Raw genomic sequence first — 21058 nt, 5'->3', positions numbered from 1 at the left:
AAATAGATCGTATAAATGGGTCAACCGCACTTCATGACAGACTGGAAAAGGCTACAGAGGCCTTGAGTTTTGACTTTTCATTATAGTGATTATTAGTGGCCCTAGAGCAGTCTTCAGGAAAAGTCCAAAACTGAAAGGATCAAAGAAGTCAACAGAGGCCAGGTCTCATTGGCATGATTGATGATTGGGACAACTATAGCATTCTTCAAAGACTGAAGTTTCCCACCCCACACTTAGAGCACACTGATCATGGGAAAAGTAATGGAAGTGGTACTGAAAGCAACTGAATGTACATGCTAGTGAAATAAATACTGCCGTGTCTTTAGGAACTGCTTCATCACTAGATTCATTTTCCTCCTTCCATTTCTGTGATGGCAGGCCTAGTTGCTTTTCGCTAGCCTTCACAAACTGAGAAGAGAATAAATTAAATTTCTCAGGTGGTGGGCCCTATCACTCTTTAGAAATTCTTGCAACTCCTCCTGTGATGGAACCAAACTTGCCTGAACTTTTCTGTTGAAACCTCTCCACAGCAGTCAATGCTCCAGTCAGTATTTAGATTATGCAGGCCAGGCTGCTTAATTGTATCATTATTCTCAATAGTTCCCTTAACCACGATTTGAAAGCTGTGACAAAGAAAGTTCTTTTTTGCGTCCTTTATAGCAATGGCATATTCCTGCAAGATGCTCCCCACTACAAACTGTACAACGGTAAGACTGGGGAGAAAAATTCTTTATGCCTCCTCTAGGCACTTTTTTTTGTTCTGGAAACTTAAGATAAAATTTTCAGAAGTGCTTACCAGTGATTCAGAAGCCTAAATTCCAATTACTTGCAACTAACTGGACTTCAGCTCCCTTTCTTCTACCCCACCATAAATAGTTGCTATTTGTCAGAATAGAAAAGTAAAAGTTTGTTACTTGATAAATTCCCCCTGTAGGGCAGACCTCTCCCCTAGTTCAGGCCAGCACACCTTCCTGCAAATATGAAAAGCTGTTCAGACTTGTCCATAGGCTCCATTGTTTGGTCTTGCTCCTTCCACCCACAAAGATGAGTATTTCCAAACTTGTATGGAAACAAATTCTTACGAGTAGATTAGAATTTAAAACTCCTAACACAAATGGAGTTGAGTATTATTGTTAACAATATACAGGGAGCCTGAAGAGGCCATTAGAGACACATTCAGGAGAACTCCAATCTGCCCTGCTGGACAAGAATAGGTCCCAGAAAGGAAATTTTAGTAACGATTTTTCATTCTGGACTTTGACCTTTCCCCTAATCTGAGATATACGGGAAACACAAGTCATCAGAAAAAAGTTAGTAAGGAGGGCAAGTAGAACAGAAGAAGGTGGTTTCGCCTTCCCTAAAATTAACATTAATCTGAACCGGACAAATTCAAAATTATAAATAAGACAAAATTTTAAAAACAAGTGAAGATGATTAATCATCGGAAAAAATCTCTTGAGGTCTTCAAATCAAGACTAGATGCCTTTCTGTAAGATTTGCTTTAGTCAAACCAATTATTCAGCTCAATACAGGAGTGAAATTATATTGTCTGTTATTGAGGAGGTCAAACTAGATGATCTAATGGTCCCTTCCAGCCTTAAAAAGAAAAAAAAAAATCTATTAATCTGTTTCAGGACTACTGCTTGGAGCAACTTTCTGCCAAGCACCAGCCTGGAAATGAGTGAAGATTGAACCTGTAGAGCTTTAAAAACTTGGACCAGGTGGCAGCTTTGCACATATATTCTGTGTCAGTCAACATTCTTTTTGCCAGAGCAGGCTGGCAAGTGAGCTCAGGTATTAAAAAAAAAAAAATTTGCTCATCTGTGGGCCATAGCATCTGCTCCCAATGATCTCCGATGAAGATGGGGCCTTGTTTTTGCATTTTGTCTGTATGTGACTAAATCCACCTGGGATAGTCTAGCAGCTGAAAAATTTCTTGGTTCAGAGCCCACTCCAAATTTTCTATCCACAGATGAGTTAGCCAATCTGCTTTTTGTATTCCAGGATCCTTTTACAGTAGAACCTCACAGTTACAAACACCAGAATTATGAACTGACAAGTCAACCACACACCTCATTTGCAACTGGAAGTACAGTCAAGAAGCAGCAGTGGATCCCCTTCCCCTCAAAAAAGCAAATACAGCACAATACTGTGTTAAACTACTAAAAAGATAAAGGGAAAATTTAAAAAAAACAGATCTGACAAGGAAAGAAACCTGTTTCTGTGCTTGGTTCATTTAAATTAAGATAGTTAAAAGCAGCATTTTTCTTCTGCATAGCAAAGTTTCAAAGTTGTATTAAGCCAATGTTCACCTGTAAACTTTTGAAAGAACAACCACTGTTTTGTTCAGTTACAAAACATTTCTGAGTTATGAACAACCTCCATTCCCGAGGCGTTCGTAACTCTAAGGTTCTAATGTATTTGGTTTACCCTGATGGAGACTATGTAATATCACACACACAGTAGGATCTGCAAGGCTTGTATGTGTTTTGATTTGAACCACAAGTCCCCCTCTTCACCTTATGTGGTTGTGTTGTCTGATGGGACAACATGCTCTTGCCTCAGGTGATCCTGAAATTCTCAGAAGGCAAGCTGGTGCACTTATTTCTAGATTGGTGCTCTGAAGTCAACCTCAACCACACAATCCAAGTGGGCTCCTAAACCTGCTAGACTAGTGTTTTCAATCAGACCTTAAAGTACGGACTGAGGGAAGGAACTTACTGTGTAGGCTTCCTACTTCCACAGAGGGAGTAAGGTAGTTGGGGGGACATATTTTCCTTTTCATGTGAATTTCTTGCTGGGAATAATTTCAAACCTGAAGGAGAAATCTCATCTGTATATTCATTCACGGGATGATTTCTATGCACAATTGGAGACATTAGGCCCAGCAATTGCAAGGAAAGATGAATGGAATACATATGGTAATAATACAAGTACTGTGCAGATCAGTGTCTTTGCTGCGTGTCACAAAGACTACAGCTCTCCTTGTGTTCCCAGGCCAGTGGTTTTCAACCTTTTTTCATTTGCGGACCCCTAAAAAATGTCAAATGGCAGTGCAGACCCCCTTTGTAAATCTTAGACGTAGTCTGTGGGCTCCCAGGGTCCATGGGCCACAGGTTGAAAAATCACTGTCCTAAGAGGACAATGCTCAAAGAGAAGACCAGTGAACTCTTCTTTGGATTTATTATAAAACTTTGTGCCTGAAGCATGGAAAGTGTCCGAAACTGTTGCCTGTAAGATCCTTGGGGAGGAGGTTCTGATGAGTATGTTACCTAGAAACAAGAATCAATGAGTTCTTAGAGCCCCTTAGCCTACTTATTATCACTAGCAATTCCTTCACTGACTACTTCAAGCAGAGTGGAGGGCCAAGATTACTGTTTTGTATTGATAGTGGCGATTTCCTTAGACAAACTTGAGAATTATCAAGGACAGGGCCTATGGGAATATGCAAACAAGTTCCCAGTTCCACCAATGTCAGTAGGTCTCCTGAAGAGACTGCAGTGATGGTAGAAGCTAAAGTCTCAATTATGAATATAAATTCTCTTCAACCACCTATTCAGCTTCTTGAAGTCTATGATGGCCTAAAACATTTTTTTAAAAGCTAAACTATGATAATTAGGGAGTAAAGGCCTGAGTCCCCTAAAGAACAGAGGATTGCTCTTAACTGCGGATGGTGTGAAATCTCAGGATAATTGAATGCTTTTCAATGTCTCTCACAGTTGAAGAGAGTTTAACAAAAGAGACGTGGAGGAACTTGGTATCCATACGGCACTCCCTAGAGCTCCATCTCCAGTCTGAAGAATGGAAATCAACCCAGTTGAAGCTGATTGGATCTATTCACTTGAGTAGGAGTGTATCCTACTTCCAGCCATATTTCTGGAAAGACGTAGATACAGCATGCTATTTCGACTGGAAGGAAATTTGGTTTCCACACCTTGGTATCTGTGGGCTCAAGTTCTACCCCAGAATAAAGTTAACCCCTTCACTGACACCTTTGTTGAGGGTAAAAATGAAAGGAGCTCCTCCCCTTGCAGGTGGTTTGTAGTTTTTGGATTTCACAGGAATGGGCAGCTGTATTTCCCTTAATGTCTTAGGAGGAATGCGGAGGGATGGCAAAATATACCTTGGCTCTGGATGGGAGATTTCTCCCTTAGATTTAGTTCGTTCATCCTTTTTCTAGTTGGATCTTGTTGATGGCTACCACTTCTTCCCTGTTTCAAAATATGTCTGCTAAGGAAGAACATTTTCTATTTTTCTGGCTCAAGGTTATGTTCCAACATAGTTATCCTTCTTTTATAAGAGCTGAAACTTGCTGAGAACAAAGACCAGGCATACGTATTTGCTTCTTGCTCTCAGTCATTACATTTTCTGGCCAATTAAAGATTGGGCGTGAGGGGAGGAGGAAGCGGGCCTTTTACAGTGGAGATTCTCATCACCATTAGGAGACCTGTCCCTTTTCCTAGTTCAGAAAATAATCTGTGGTTGGGTCCTTGGTGATTCTCCTCACCCTCAGATATATAAATGAGGAGGTAATGTAGGGGGATAATTCTCTAAGAATTCTCATTCTGCATCCTAAGATGGGGAGTCAAGCAGCAAGCCAGATTCTGTCCTAACGGACTCACTCACCCACATTTACATATGGAAGACCATCCTTGAGCTTTATTACCTTTTGGGGAGAAAAAAAAAAGTGGACTGATCTAGAACAGGTTTGGGGAAAAAGGGGTACAGGAGAAAGGATTTTTGTATTAGCCCTTGAAGATACCTGTTCAGCAAGAAGATATACCATTTGCCACCCTCCCAGTATTGAAGAGGGCTGCCTCACCTTTGAGCGGGTGTCTCCAGAAGTTCTGGCTGATGTGCGAGGGACAGGAAGATGCAGAGAGACTACCAAAAGATGTGGCAGAGCTTCTCTTCTACAGCCCTAAGGTGGTCTCCTCAGAGATTCACATCACTGTCTGGCCTTTGGCTTACTCAGGTTAGCTTTCTTCTCTGTCATGATGTTGTGAGAGAGGTGATCCCATTCAGGGAACAGAGTCCAGAAAATGTGGTTTCCTAAGGGAGATTTTGCTTACTGCCGCTGCCAAAAAACAAAATTTTAAAAGCAAGATTGCTAAGAAATAAGGTTGGAGCCCTGAATTACAGCTCTGTTTGCAGAGCAGGATGCAAAAGAAACAGTGGGATCAAGCCCTAAAAGCATCAGATAAGTCTGAACTACCTCTGGTATTTGCACAAAGAGGCAAAACCAGTCTCCAACAAGGGGATATAAAGGGAATGAAGAGAGGAAAAAAGTTCAGAAACCAAAAAGGATGATGATGATAACCTTTTCAGCCGCAAAGCCCTGTAATATCTCTCTTGTTGATTTAAAGAGGTGTCATACAACTAGGAACCTGATTCTGGGCTGGACTCCTTAAAAATTCTAGCTAACTCACAAAGACAGTCAGATGCAGAAAAGAACTTGCTCCCATGTTAATACTAACTTCTCAGCAATTCTACTTCCCTGCATCAAATCTAACTCCAAGTTGTATGTAGGAGCTTTTGATGGTCAGCTCTCTGTTCAATATGTGAAGGAGGAACAGATTTTAAAATGAAGTTTTAAAATAAAGTCCACATATTCCAATTTAAAACATAAAACAATGTGTTTCTGTTCATTTTCAATTGGCAACTCTTGCAGAAGTATCAAGCCATTATTTTTTTAAATATATTTTTACTTTAAAAAAAAACTTGCTCAGCCTATGTTTCTTTAAAATTAGTATTTATTCAGCGGTCTACAAACTAATTTGGAGCGTCACAAAAACGGTAAGACAATACAACTACCTTTTCTATTAAATCACAAGCAGTACAGATCATCAGCGCCATAGATGCCTATATGTTCAGCATTCCAAAAGAGGTGGCTACCGAGTTCTCCCACAGATGCTAGTAGTGCGATAACCTTTAAGCATAATGAAAGCATACCACAAAGCAATTTCACATAGTAACATGTGAAGCATTCTTAACAGTCCATTTCTGAGGGGGAGAAGAGCAGCACTCATTATGGAGAGAAGTCATCCATAGAAGCAATCCATACCAAAACACAGTTTCAGCGTTACTTGAACAATAACGCAAGAAATCCTAGATCTTTCGAGGGGGTTCAAAGGAGATTGTCCTTTCTTCCAGGAACCTTCCTATAGGGAGGAATTTAGTCAGTCTCTAACAGGACTTGGATTTTGTCATCCCGGTTTTCCTTCCACAGTTCTCTTTGCATGGGATTCCCTTTGTCTGGCTAACTAGACACAAAGGGTGGGGGCTATTTCACAGTGTGCTTTTCACTGCAGCCCATTCCACCACACAATTCTCTCAGCTTCTCCCTCAGTTGCCCACATCTATCCATTCATGTTTTCGATTGCTTTACAACCTCCATAACCTTCTGTGTTCTTGTTACATCACACTATTCTGTTTACACAAGCAATAAAGAGCTCAACTGACCTTAAAGAACTGACCTGTCTTTAAAGGCAGAAGAGGAGGAAGTATTAAGGAGGCACATCTAGAGCTCCCTGGCATGCAGGGGGAACTGTGGCCTCTGGTATCTGTCACAGGGGACATTGGCCCTTTAAGAGGGAGATGGGCCAGTGCACCTTGACTCATCAGCTGACCTAAACGGGGCTTAAGAGGACACCTGGGAGTCAAGAGAATTAGTCAGGAAAAGGGACAGATGAGAGATGCCTGGGAGTCAGAAGACTGGCAGCTTTCCACTACCAGAGACCATGAGATGGAAGGAAATCTCTGGGAAACAGCCTTCTCTGAAAAGAGGGAAGAATTATCTGGAAGCCAATGGAAAGGCTAGCCTGCTAACATTCCTGAGCCAAGCGTTGGGAAGCTGAAAAGGGCTGTAGGCTAGGAAGCCAGAAAAGGGGCTAGTCTGCTGACCTTCCTAAACCAGAGTAGGCTGGAGAGGGTTGAAAGCTGAGAACAGGAAAGGAGATGCCTGTTGGTTCTCAGAGCCAGAGAGCTAAAGCCTGAAGGCCAAAGGGGGCTGAAGAGTCATGAGAGATGCTGAAGCAATACCTAGGAGAGGATTGAGGAAGAGACCAGGTGTGGTAGAAGACATCAGACTGTGGTATGTGCTACGTTGACTGATCAGGTGGCATGGGATTTTAAGGACTACATGCATAGGGGTGATAAATGGACTAGATTTCAGGACTCCTGTTATGGACTATTTGGCCACATTGTTGCAATAAACATAAGCTCCAAGGAGGGGTAGTCATGAGACAAGAACGCTTATGTAGAGATACTGGGGACTCTGAAGGAAGGTAACTGAGGTTGGTGCATCTGGCATGCTGTGGCCTGATGCAGGAGGGCACTCCAGACGGAGCTGCCCTATTACTATACCCCTAAGGAGGATACAGTGTGGTCAGGACTCTGCCTCCTCCCTACCCTTTTGTGGTGGCTAATGTCATTAGCCAGTACCAGACTTTGTATCTGGGTAACATAGGGAGTGAAACATGGGTGGGTCAGGCTCCTGTATTGCCCCCACTTTGTGTATCAGTGTAGGGACACTCAGAACCTGGTCCTTACAAACTTACAGCTTCCCTTAAAGAGGCTTTTCTGCAGAAATTCTGTAGATTTTCATTATTATGGAGAAGAGGAATCCTTGAAGCCAGGAAATCACCTCCTTTCATCCTATGTAAGAGTATTACACTCTCATTAGGATTTTATCTGAATCCCATCCTCATCCCATCCTTTGCAACAACATTCAATTTAATTGCCCAGACCACCTGATGCAAGCATACATACCTTCCTCTTGCCCACAGACTCCCAAGGAGACACATCACTCCATGAAGTGTTGCAAAAATATTTTTCTCCTGGATCATAACCTTTAAGATTCTAAAAGAGAGGGGGAAAAAAATATATATATATATACACACACACACAAAAAAATAATTTACAAAACAGATTGCATGTACAAAATATGTATTTAAAAAAACACAGGGAAAAATTCAAATTATGATAAACTGATTGAAAAAAAATCTAGGTTGCCAAAACTCAATATTGTGCACTTCAAGTTCAGAAAAATTAGGGTCCAATGTTTCAAAATGACCTTACTCACTCCTTATTAGGTTATTTTTAATCGAACTACCACCTCAAGTTATTTAATATAAACAAAATATTTAAAAAAGAGAATCTTAAGTGTTCAGAATGATTTGGGGCTACTCTTTATTCCATTTGCTTCTATCCAAGTTCAGGAATCTTTTAAGGAACAAACTCCTTTTTTCCTTTAATCCACATCACTTCAGCATTTGCCTCCACTCCCCTCCTTTTCCATGACCTCACTTCCACCTCCTCCACTCCAGAAGTCATTTTGCAAAGGGAACTCAGTCTTTTTACTCTTCAGCAAAGCATCTTTATCACTTTATCTGCAAAGATTATGCATTCGGGAACTAGTTTCCTGAAATAAAGCACTAAATGTCCTTCAAGTTGTGAGAACATATGTTCCTTGCCGGCACAAAAGTCACCAGCAGGATGAAAGAGTATTATAGCTGAGATTAAGAACAACCTACCTCATTTAAATAGGTGTTTGGCATTGGTTCTCTTGGAATCCCCCACCCCAAAACTAGTTCACCCTATCCTCAAAATTTATATTTGTCTCTTGTTCTCTACATCCAAAGGTTCAGCTCGGCGCCTTTCCCCTCACCACCCATCTCCATCTTCTACCCAAGCCTCTGCACACCAATCCTTCTTTTGCAGTTTCTGCCATATGGCAGCTATACTTAATATACCACTAGACTTTGGCACAGTGGAAGTTATCCACCAATCCCACATGCCAGTTTGACATTCAAAGAATACCAGAAACTAGTACCAGAGTAAGTTTTAGAAATTTATGCTTAAGCCCATGACATTAAATATTTACCTTATGAAAGCGCATATTAAAAGTTAAAAAAAATAAAATAAAGAGAACCATGATTCACAGAATCATAGAATATCAGGGTTGGAAGGGACCTCAGGAGGTCATCTAATCCAACCCCCTGCTCAAAGCAGGACCAATCCCCAATTTTTGCCCCAGACCCCTAAATGGCCCCCTCAAGGATTGAATGCACAACCCTGGGTTTAGCAGGCCAATGCTCAAACCACTAAGCTATTATGCCTTTAAAAACAAACCCATGTTCTGCTTTGCAGAGCATCCACTTCAGACTAGTGTCTTCTGCTTTGATGTTCAATTAGACAGAAAGCCTATGGCCACAGAAATTTTTTTTGTGCATACTTCTCCCCTTCTGTAATGTCAAAAGAGCCCATCCCTAAATTTTTGGTCTGCCTTAATTTCAAGCAGCTGCTACTAAAGTGGTTCTTCTAGAAGAAAGACTTTACAGCTGAAGCTTTCCAACATGGACAAAGACACAGAAAGATAAAAAGGGGGCTCAAGTGGTCTGTTTTGCAGGCCTCCAGCTACCCCAATTGCCCTATAAGTTAAAGGAAGGCCAAAAGGCAGCTTTAGAATTATATCCTCAAACTCACACCAGTAAGAGTTTCTTGTGCAAAGATCTGTCTCGTTAGCCAGGTCTCAAAAAGGAAAAACTAAAACAGAGCATTAAAATAAGAAATCCAGAAATAGTGAAAATAAATCACAAGAATTCAAAAAGAGCAATTCAAACCCAGAGATGTCTCCCACAACCTAGAAGAGACAAGCAAAGAATCCTCCCCCTCACTTTGGAAAGCTGCAAAATTTCTCCGAGCAATAAATGGAAAGATTCTAAAACAGCTCCTGCCCCTCCCCACCAATCCCTGTAGAAATTCTAAAGCTGATACTTAAACTTCAACAACAGCTTCCCACCAAAGCCCACGATCCCTGCAGACAGCATCTTAAGATAAAAAAAAACAACTTAGCATCAGAAATCCTATAGCCCCCCAATTTTTTCTCCCAAAAGTTAAATGGATAAGAAAGTGGAAAAGCTTGTCAGACACATACTGACCTAACATTTTGCTAACTCAGCACCTGTATTTGTGGAATCTACATAGCCTGGTGTAATCAGTTATAAAAGGATCCAAGGAATGTCAAGTTGTCCTTGAATTTGTGCAACTTTTTTACAGTATTTACTTTCTACACTGATGTACCTCATGAATGAAAAACTCTCTCACTTATACAAAGCAATTACCAGAAGGGACTTAGGCTCAAAAATCTTGAATGTTGACTTCTGCTTTAACTTTTAATATTTACTGCAGATCCTAACCTGTTGGAGAAGAGTTAGAATAAGTTGACAATACATCTAGGACGTCACACTATAGGTGCACTTAATGTAGTATTGTTCAGGGTAGACTGATTTAAATCAAAGTGATTAAAAGCAGGAAATGATTTAACTAATTGATTTTAATCTTATTTTGCACTGGTATTATTAAAGTTACCTTCCTAAAGCAAATCTGATTCTCATTGTTTCAACTTACCATTTTAATGGTTACCAAACTAAATATAGCTATGATACCAAATTTGGTACTACTTCCTGCTAACCAGGAGGCTACAGTACATCTATATACACATTTATTTAAGCAATTATCTATCTTAACATTCATTTATTCAGATTTTCATATTAATTTATTATGTTAGAAAAATGGTGAATGATGCATTTCTCATTCACTAGATTTTTTTTTTTTAAAACTTATGATCTGTGGCAAGTTCTATTTGCGTGAAAAAAGTCTTTAAATGAATTCCAGTTAATTACATAAAACCACCTTTAGTATGGATACAGAAGGGGAAAAAATTATCAAAAACATGTTTTGCTCTTAGAACTAATCAATTTATTAAGTAAAGAAAGTATTATCTGTAGTTAGTAAATTGAACAGATTGTTTCTGGTCACTATGTCCTTCAAGATTTTAGAACTAGTAGATCTCATCCTCTCACATGTAGTTTTTTTCCCCGCCCAATAGATTTGAAGTAAGCCAGCTTCCCTGCTTTTTCTACTCCTAGTTGGTTCCTCAACTTTGGATGAACTAGCCATTGAAGTGAACAGTTGAATAAAGTGAAAGGAAAAAAATATTCTCTGCACCCTACAGAAGAGGCTACTGCTGTCAAAAAGCTGGTTTAGCACTTCTATAAGCTCTGGTTCCATGTGCTTAGCCAGGGACTTCCCCACGCTTAGTGGTTTCACTTCCTTTAAAAAACTTTGGAAGCAAATAGGTATTGTTTACTCTAATAAAATCATTTAAATTAAAAAGAATACATATTAAGTTTAGGTCTTAGCATATATTGTCATAATTTCATGGTGAATTTTAAGAAGTGTTTTGGTTTTTTTTTAAATCCACCCTGATACGGTTGTGCAGCAGATCCAACCATGAATCTGGGACAGAAGGCCCATGTATTCCTCTCAAAGGAGAGAGAGTAAAAGCTGTTAGCCAACAAACAGGCCCTTTTGTTCTCCTGGTTACAAAGAGAGACCAACCTTCAGACGTACCTTGCCTCCAGAGACAAATGCTAATTATTATATCTTACTAGAAACTTCCTTTTTAGGAGACCTGTTTCACAGTTACCTCAGCATGGTAGGTTAGTTCTATAACATTATCATTATCATGATAATGATTATGGTTACTGGATTTTCCTTCCTCCCCAAGAGGAGTGGGTGTCCAAAATTTCATCTAGATATGGAGAAACTAAGCTACTTCTTACCTATTAAATATCAACACTGGTCAAAATGGTTTAGTGATTACTGAAAGTCACACTATGCTGCAATGGAAGAATACTGAACCCAAGAAGTCTAAAAACCATCATCGCAGTTGATGAAGTCCTCCCATACTCAACAGAAATAGCTGTAGCTTATCTAGAAAGCCAAACATCAGTAACTGAATTGACAAGGATTTTATATCCGATAACTCAATTTGCTGTGCCCTTTTTCTATTCACACTCACCATATCTTCCCGCCATGATTACCATGCTTGCCAAAAACCTTTTTATGCTTTGAAGAGGGTCTTAGTCATTAATCCTCTCTCAATTTATTCTATAGCGCAATCAAAAGTTGATTTTACAATAATTTCCATAGTAAGAAATTGATATCAAACCAAGATTTGGACTTCAAAGGATCTAGGTATAAGAATTTAGGAATGAGAAATATTCTGATTAAAATATAGTATTTTCAATCAGAATAGAGGGAATATGCAAAATACTGGACAAATACATAAAAGTGTTCTCTTTTGTCAAGTTTATTCAAATGCTAAAGTCCCTCAGACAAAGATTTAACTAGAATAACCAAATGTCAACACTGTTTCAGGATTAGCGAAGCATAGTGATCCAAAGCACATTTATTTTGTGTGCAAGTCTTAAATGACCAATTTCAAATAGCAGTCACTGTAAAAACACAACAAGATTTCCCACAAAATGTTTTAGTCCTTTATCCTATGAGCAGGTCACACCTACAGACGTAACATTAAGTCCTCATCTGGTGACAAAGTCAAGTCAAATATACTGAAAAGGCAATGAAAGATGATATTTAACAACTGGTCAAGTCAAGGCTACCATTTAGTAGTTTATTTAGTTCTTGAAAAGTGATTGCATTTGCAGCTTTTTGACATTAAGTTCTCTAAATCTGTTCGTGCATATTCTCTTTGCTTGTTGCATTTAAGTATTCCTCAGAAAATGACAGTCTCTGCTCAACAAAACGATGTCACATTTGTCTTCATAGCCTCAGTGCACTTGATGATAGACTGCTTAAATTTGTGGAGATGCAATACTGAATTGCCACACAACAGTTTGACTTTTTTCCCCCCACGAAGTGATCTTGAGTCAAGTTCTAAAACCTATAACAGATTACGGTCTCTCTTTGCTTGGTTTATAAATGTTGACAGTTTGTACATCCTTTAGAGATTTCTTCTTGATATGCCAAGGCAGAGCAGTTAGTCCCTTTGAGTTTGCTCACGTCTTCATTTGTTCATGGTTTGTGGTTTGGTTGTTGGCTTTTTTGGTTTTGTTTTTAAATTAAGAGTCCAAAACAGGAAAGCACTCATGTAGCGGACAAGCAACATTTCCTTAAGTAACAGTGCTTTCATTTGATGCAATACTACCAGTAAAGAGTATGCAGCACCCTGCATTTCATGCCTTTCTAAGAATCAAAATGTTTCAATAACTTATGTTGCAGGAAACTCCCAATTCCAGGCCTATAACAGATTGCGAGACTCAGGCAATCAATCATCCAAGTAAGGATGCAGTTCTTTCTTGACCCACCCACATTATAAATTTCTAAGACAGATGAATAGTATATATACACTAAACTGTGAAAGACTTTTCAAAAATTTAAAATTCAAGTTTCAGCAGTTTGTGTTACGTTACTTCAATTCTTTACCTGCAATAACTCCCTGCAGCTGTCAAGCCCAATATCCACAAGAATGCCCTTCACCTTTTTTCGAGACTTCCTGATATTATCAAGATTTTGAACAGGAATTTGAAACATTTTGCACTTTTCCTGAAAGAGAAAGACAAAAATAATGTGATGGAACATTTGTACATGCACACTTATGCTGTGTAGTGTTATAGCAATAATTTATATCATGGGGAATGCTTCCCTCAAAAATCTACTTTCCAGCATGAAAAGCAAAAGGCTTTGAACAAGGAACTGTTCTCTATTAGTATATGATCTTATGAGATCACTTCCTTACTCTAAAACAAACATGCATGTTCTTATGTTACCCCAAGATTTCAAAATAATTCAAATTCCTCCCACCCTGACTGAAAAGTAGCCAAATTCTATTCTTCGTTCCTGTTTGGTAGCTATATTGTGAGCTTCAGCATGGAAGCCTGAATCATGCTAACTTCTGACTAGATTTAGAAAACCACCACTATTTCACCTAGTGGAGATATAACATGCAAATGAAAATGTGATGCTACTTCTGCCTCCAAGGAAGCCGCAATCTGTGTGTGTGCGCGCAGTGGGTACTTTTTGCCATGTATCTGCTCAGATATATTAAGTACAGTTGTTCATGAAATCAGGTTTTCCTGCAACTGCTACTACCAAAGACCACTTTGCTTAAGTGACATGGAACCAGACACTGCAATAGAAGACTAATGCAGTTTTCCAACCTGCAGAACTCCACCACTTCAAAACCACGGTGGACAGCTGAAGCCGCGAACGTAAGCTGAGTTTTAAAAACAGATTTGTAAATAATGGTATGGCTATAGCAGTGCTTCTCAGCTGATGTACATTCAGATTTCTTGCTTGGTAAAATCGGTGTGGATTTCTAACATTGTACAGATTTTTGGGATGACTATATCTCACTATCACCCAGTTACCCAAGCTAGGCAAAGGTAAACCTACGGATGAGGAAAAGCTGGCTGAAGTTAAATCCCAGCAAAACAGAGGTCCTGCTGTAGGCAGAGGGAATTACTTCTTAGAGACCACCACCACCGCAAGCCCCTCTGTTTGAAGAAATATGCCCACTGATCATCAAGACAAGTATGCACTTTAGGATTTCTTCTGTGATTCCCATTAACGCTGGCCTCTTGTACTGCCGCATCCAGGAGAAACACCTTCTACCATCTCCAGCTGGCCAGAAGACCGCATCCCATCTTTGATGACCTAGCCTTGATAATACACACCTTTCATCAACTCCTATTTGAATTCCAGTGCAACTTATTTGGGCTTCAAAGCATCAGCCCTGAGAAACTGAAACTGGTGCACAATACAGCAGCATGCCTACTCAGTAACACGTTACTGATAGAACAAAGAACTGGGTGATATGCTTACACACACAGCTCTGTGAGGATCCAGTGAAGGTCTAAGTCTTTATTTCCAAAACCTAAGTAGTCTGGGAGCAGATCACCCAAAAAAAACCTGCTTCACCTTTCAGAATCTCAAGTGCCCTCAACAGCTCCATTTCTCAAAACAAGAGAGCTGTCCCTTACCAGAATAAGGCTTACCTCTACAGAAGTCAGGATTTTTCTCCCACAGAAACTATGAGCTACCACAAACCCAATCTACAACCCAGTCCAGATGGAAAATACACTTCTTCAACCTTTAATTCCTTCCAAACAAATAAGCATCTTAACTTATGTACACAAAACCACCTGCTATTTTCCTCTCCTCTTCCCTCACAGAAAGGGAGCCCCATATGACAGATGCTAGTCTCCTTGGTTTTTTTTTTTTTTTTTTTAAACAAACTCTGGAAGGCATTCAGATACCATGGGAAAGAGATAAATCCTTATTCCAAATTAAGATCAAGTGGAAATGTGCACACTTTAAAGTTCTAGTTTACAACCAATGCAGCTACTGTATCAGGTTATATGCACCAGACTCCATAGTCTACTGTACAAGAATGCAGTTGATAAAATGCTACTATGATCAATTCAGCCACAAGGAGATATGGGTTCCATATATGTGTTAGTCCACTGGAAATATTTCTTCCACCATTTTTGGAGGATCTTCCTTCTCATTCAGAAGCATCAATGTATCAATTAGATGAAGAGAGACTTTCCTCAAGAAGCAAGCTATCTACCAAGCTAGAACCATCAGCTTACTAAGACAGCACTAATAACCCATGTCCATACTTTTCAGTCCTGTTTTAACAAATCAAATTTCTTCTAAAACTGAAGACCAGGATTATTAATCCAGATAAAACAATATTCTTGAACACAGCTGGCTTTATATATTCCAGTTTTCAAGATGCAGTTCTTCAATCCAAGAGATGTACATTCCACAAGTACTAAATATGCCACTGGTCTTAACACAATGCTTGGAAGAGTTCAAATTATAATTTACTACACTTCGATAATCCATTTAAAATATATAACACATTTTCTTCTATCGTAAGTCAGGAATTCCAACTTTCTGAGCTTGTTTTTCCAAGTCCTCAGTTTCATTTTCTCAGTTCACAATATTCAGTATTTCACAGCTAGAATAGCGTATTATCCATCCATTTTTATTTCCATGTCATTAGTTGTTTTGGTTTTTTAAGCCTTCAATCTTTAACCAAAACTTTCCGTTTGTTGCATCCTGAACTACCGCCAATCTTTTGCTATCGACCACCAGTTTCTTGCCAACCAAAGCCAACACTGGGTCAACAAAGAAAATTCAGTAAGATACATAATAATGGAATGCTTTTGGAAAATTAAGTGCAAAACCCAAACAAATCACTGTCTTTGAGATTACTTGCTATCTTTATGGCTGATCCTGCAGTCCTGACATATGAATCATCTTTAAATCATTCATATAGCCCTTAGTGGTATTTTGTCCATTAACCTTTTTCCTTTAAATATTGTCTGACTTGGGTAAAACTTCCATAACAGTATTGTATTGGACCCGAGTACAGCATGAGGTTTTCTCCACTATTTTAGAGCATATGAATAGTAATATTCTCCATATTAAATCATGCAAATGATCTGCTTTTCAATCAAGAGAAGACACCACCAAGACTGCAGATTCTTCCTACCAGTACAATGTTTACTATTGAAACACTGTTCCAAGCAACATAGTTCAAATATTATATTATGAATCAGAGGAACATTTAACCCAAACTAGTGTGCTTGAAGACCATTTCTGTGCATCCAAAAAATTAGCAAAAAATTAACAATTTCACCCCTTGAAAGACAGAGGTGACCTGAGAATGAAAAACTAATTGCACTTTTGATTTCTGATGTACAGAGAAAGGCTGAAATTTTTTCCCCCTGCTTGATATTTACATTGGAAATTCAGGTTCTGACTAGCCTAGAAGGTATACACAGCTAAGCAACTGAGGAAGGAATTTTAGTCAGACAGTTAAAGATGATGTGGGGTTTTTTTGTTTTTTTAAGAATTCCCCACCCATTTAAAATTTCCAACATACATATTGGAAAAGAAAGTCTTTTCCAACAATTCAACACCTCAACCTTTCAATTAATATGCGAGATAACAATATTCATCTACAGACTCTCTACAAGTCCTCCACCAAAATCAGGACAGACCAGAGTGATATTCCTCTTATTTCTAAAGGAGGAAATAGCAACAGCAAAAAAGGGCATATGTACAACTGTATAAAAAAAGTCTTTTTGCAGGTCACCTTTAAAGTGTGCATGAACTGTTGGAGATATAGATATGGAAAGTTCCATTCCAGATTACATAGACTAATATATAGACTCTCAAATAAAATAGAGCACACCTATTGTACAGCTGACAATTGTAAAAGAAAATGATATTCTGTATAACCTTCACCCTTTTCCCCCTTCACATTTAAAGCAAAAAAGCAGATAATCAAAAACTATAACTGAAGTTTGCAAAGGCTGATTTCTTCAACAAACTATATTTTCTAAGAGTGAACTAGCAGACTTTTGGAAAAATAAAAAAATTTGGAGAGGGGGTGTCATTTATAGAACCTGAAAGAATGTGTCATCTCTACAGAGTTTAACACACACTTGAATTCTAAAGCAAGATACCAGGGGAAGGACTCATTCTCTTTACATGTGAGGACTTCAGATCAAGATTTTGCATTTACCCTGAAACTGCTATCACTATGCCAAACATTCACATTTGTTGTACTCAATTGTCACAAGGAAAATGCAGAACTTTGCATTTTGATCCTGATCTGTAAATAAAGGAAAGATTTTTCTGATATCTTGCTTTAGAATGCAAGTATACTTGTAATTTTCAGTTGATTTTATATATTTTCACTGTATTAAGAATTTTTTTAAAATTACACGAGATTCAGTTCACATTTTAGTTTCATTTCATCCAGCTGCATGTTTTTCAGCTGAAGAAAAAACAAATTAAGCATTAATTTAGTATTTAGGTAATACATAAAAATATTTAAAAAGAGCTAAAAAAAGTTAACTTGTAATTTTACAAGCACACCCCTTAAGTGAGCAAAACAGTTTCCCTTAGCTAAGAACGTAGCAAACAATTTCAATACTAACAGCTGTTTTTTTTGGAAACTAGTCATAACTTAAGACAGTTTACACCATATTCTCAAACAGTAAGTGATGAACATTTTATTGGAATGCATATCAGCCTAAGAAATTGATTTGTTGGAAATTGTTCCTTTAGTTCTGAAGCATGGAGAGGAAATCAAATTAAAAGTTTCCTGCAAAACAACTGCTATTTAAAATTATAGTTTTGTTATTCTGGAGTGTATATTCCCTTAGGGTTACTCTCTGTATGATAAACTAAAGAGAACAACACAAGTTTCATTACACTAACTTTGGTTTCCTGCCATATTCTAAACACGGAAGTCTCTCCCTAGCTCAAAATGCAGCTATCCAGCCAGATAAGGGAGGAGGAGGAGACTGTTTTTAAAACAAACTTTTAGGGCTTCTCTACACAGGGAACTTGACCAGCATTGCTAGAGTGGAATAACTATTCCATTAAAACTATTCCAGAATAACTTGCCATATCGACACTCCATGGGGAGTTATTCTAGAATATCTTTAGTGTGACAGTTATTCCACTATAGCAATGCTGGTCAAGTTCTCTGGGTAGAGAAGCCTCAAAGGTAGGCATATCTATAGTAAAATAAATATTCATTTATCAATTTCCCACCTAGATAGGTCCTAAGACAACCCTGATTTACTTAGACATTAGCTACCACTCATTTTCACATTACAAGACTATATCATTAGAATGTATCTGAAACCATCAGGCTTACAGAAGGGCTCTGACTACTCGCTTCCACTATTCTAGAGATGTCCTGAACAAAAGTACAGGTTAGGGTTGAGGAAGTACATCTGCATGGCCTAGACTCCCTCAGTATTCTGGTTAAAGAGGAGATTTGGTTTTGGAATGAGGATGGCATCCTTCCCATCTGTTACGTGAAGTCTGACGACCAAAGGACTTCACAGTCATTATGGATGGTTTCAGAGTAACAGCCATGTTAGTCTGTATTCGCAAAAAGAAAAGGAGTACTTGTGGCACCTTAGAGACTAACCAATTTATTATTGAATTATTATTATTTATTATTATCATTATGGAGTGTGCACAAGAGGCAGTACACTCTGAACAAGGCAGCCAACTAACTCAATCCTTTCATCTTCCCTTTAACCTCTCTTCCTTCTCTGGATGATGTGGGTTTTAACTACTGAGAGTTTAAAACAAAAAACAAAACAAAAAAAAACAGATCAGGAGACAAGCGTAGGTTGAGGCTCAACCCTGCCACTGCCTGCAGGAATGTTTTTCAGTACTGCACGCTCCATGCGTTTAGAGGTACTGTGTATCCCTTCTATTACCTTGTTAGAGTTACACACCCAAGGTACTTTTCTATACTATACCATGGAAGGAAAGTGGGGGAGGGTGACAGGCAGGAGAGAAGCAGGAAAAAGAGAGCACTGCCCTCTCTAACACTCTCACTCCATGCGTGGTAGGGTACCTAGGAAGCACCCTCCACCTCACCTTCCAGAACTTTCTGCACATGCTCAGCACCAACATTCAAACATTCTGAAACACATCAATATTCCACACATGCCTGCTGTCCTTATTTGCCTCAGAATTACAGCCTCCTGACCTTTCTCTTACTTTGGTTATGTACCTCAGCTGACCTTTTCCCTACTTTTGTACTACACATGCTCAGAAATATCATGTGACCTGCTGCTTCCAATGATGATATGACTCTTGCTTATTCAAAATGGAGGTCAAGAATGCACAATGGAATCTATGGAATTTCTCTGGTATCTGCTCCCTGCAGGGTACCCAGGAAGCACCCTCTACCCGCCTCCCAGTGGGTACCAGATACTTAGCATGTGGAGGATGTATCCGACTCTGCAAGTCCCAAGGACCTTAAACCTTTTGTGCCCCCAGGCGAGCTGAGGCCATTGCAGACACACACCAACCCCTGGAGAGAAGGAGGGAGGGGGTGTCGGGGGGGGGGGTTTCCTCCTCACTGCGTTAAGTATGGGGGGGAGGAGTGACGAGTAAATGGAGCAGGTACAATGTACGCTGGGGCACGATGCTCTGGGCTGGGGCAGGAGGTGGGCGTGTATATCCATAAAGAAACGCAGGGCGCCCGAGGCTGCCTGAGCCGAGCCGCCTCCTGGGCACCTGCCGCTCCGCGCTGGGAGTGCATGGCCAGCCCGTGCCCCGAGCGGAGCACGCTCAGCCCGCCCGGGGATACTGTCGCTCCGCCGCGCGGTCTGTCTCGGGCGCTTGGACCAGCCCTGCCGCGCTGGGGGCGGGCGCTCCCTGTACCTACCCGGCCAGGCTGTAGGGGGAGCTCGCTCGCTCCTCGCCGCCGCCGCCTCCCTAGTGCGTGGGTCCGCGCGGCAGCCTCCGCCTCCCGCTCCTCACAAAGCCAGCCGCGCTGCGCCGCCTGCCCGCCTCGCCGGCGCCGGCTCCTCCTCCCGGCCCCGGGGCCACCCGCTGCGCCCAGCTCTCAGTCACAGAACAGCGGCAGCATCGTCAGCGCCCTGGCCCCCCTCAGGGCCCCGCTCCCATCCATCCGCCTCCGCTGGCCCCTGATCCAGCCCAAACCAGAAAGAGAAAATGGCGCTCGATTTATCCCAGGAAGTGACGTTCTACTCATTTGCATATCAGGCAGCAGACCAATAGGGAGAGGGTTTGGCCAAGGCTCCTATTGGCTCCCTCCATCAGCTCCTTGGGGAGAGGCTAGGTACTCAAGGTGCAAGATGTTGGGGGGCTGAACCCCCCCATGGATCCCCCTGACTCACCTGTTACCTCCTTTACCTTTCCCTCCTGTTCTGGTCCTTCTGAGGGGGCACAAGGGGTGCCTATCACTAGGTTTTAAGATGACCATGTGACGTCATCCTGAAGAGGGAGGGGTCTGATTTCACTCCCATCAATAACACCACGTGGTCACCCAGCAGCCTTAACTTCATTTGCATGGGATGTTGGGTGAAGCTTCATTTGCATCTGCAGGATTATCAACTGCCCACTCACATCCAACAGCCAATAGGATTATGCCATGTCAAGTAACAGTGTTTCCCATTGGAAGAGAAAACTAGTGGTTCAAGCTCTTTAAGCAGAAACTGTTTCCACACATGGCTTACACTCTGCCTGAATGAGTAACCAGAAACCCAAAAATATGGTTCCCCAGTACAACTGGTTGTGCAAATACTGTGGAACTAATACATAGTGTGAAATCTTCTCCCCCCCAAAAAAAGCATGGATAAAGTTGATTGGCTGAGTCCACTTCAGGATA

At 40.3% G+C, this 21058-nt stretch overlaps 1 protein-coding gene across 4 annotated transcripts in view; it reads right to left on the bottom strand.

The window, feature by feature from the left end:
• The window catches only part of ADNP2 (ADNP homeobox 2), a 31707-nt gene extending 11117 nt beyond the window's left edge, over window positions 1–20590 (bottom strand). For 2 of the 4 annotated variants that reach the window (XM_048840035.2, XM_075125348.1), the window contains exons 1-2: window positions 20093–20398; window positions 7771–7860 (exon numbers count right to left, since the gene is read on the bottom strand). Coding sequence is in view for 2 of the 4 variants with exons in the window: in XM_075125347.1 (XP_074981448.1) it covers window positions 7771–7860; window positions 13294–13401 (198 nt within the window). In the remaining 2 variants the exon portion in view is untranslated. Of the gene's footprint in view, window positions 1–7770; window positions 7861–13293; window positions 13414–20092; window positions 20399–20567 lie in introns of those variants that run through there. The other 2 variants (XM_075125347.1, XM_048840031.2) reach the window with 2 other exon arrangements.
• Between the last annotated feature and the right edge of the window lie 468 nt (window positions 20591–21058).

Source organism: Caretta caretta, chromosome 2 (assembly GCF_965140235.1).
Source record: "Caretta caretta isolate rCarCar2 chromosome 2, rCarCar1.hap1, whole genome shotgun sequence".
Classification (NCBI taxonomy): Eukaryota; Metazoa; Chordata; order Testudines; family Cheloniidae; genus Caretta; species Caretta caretta.
This window is presented reverse-complemented; position numbering and strand designations above follow the sequence as displayed.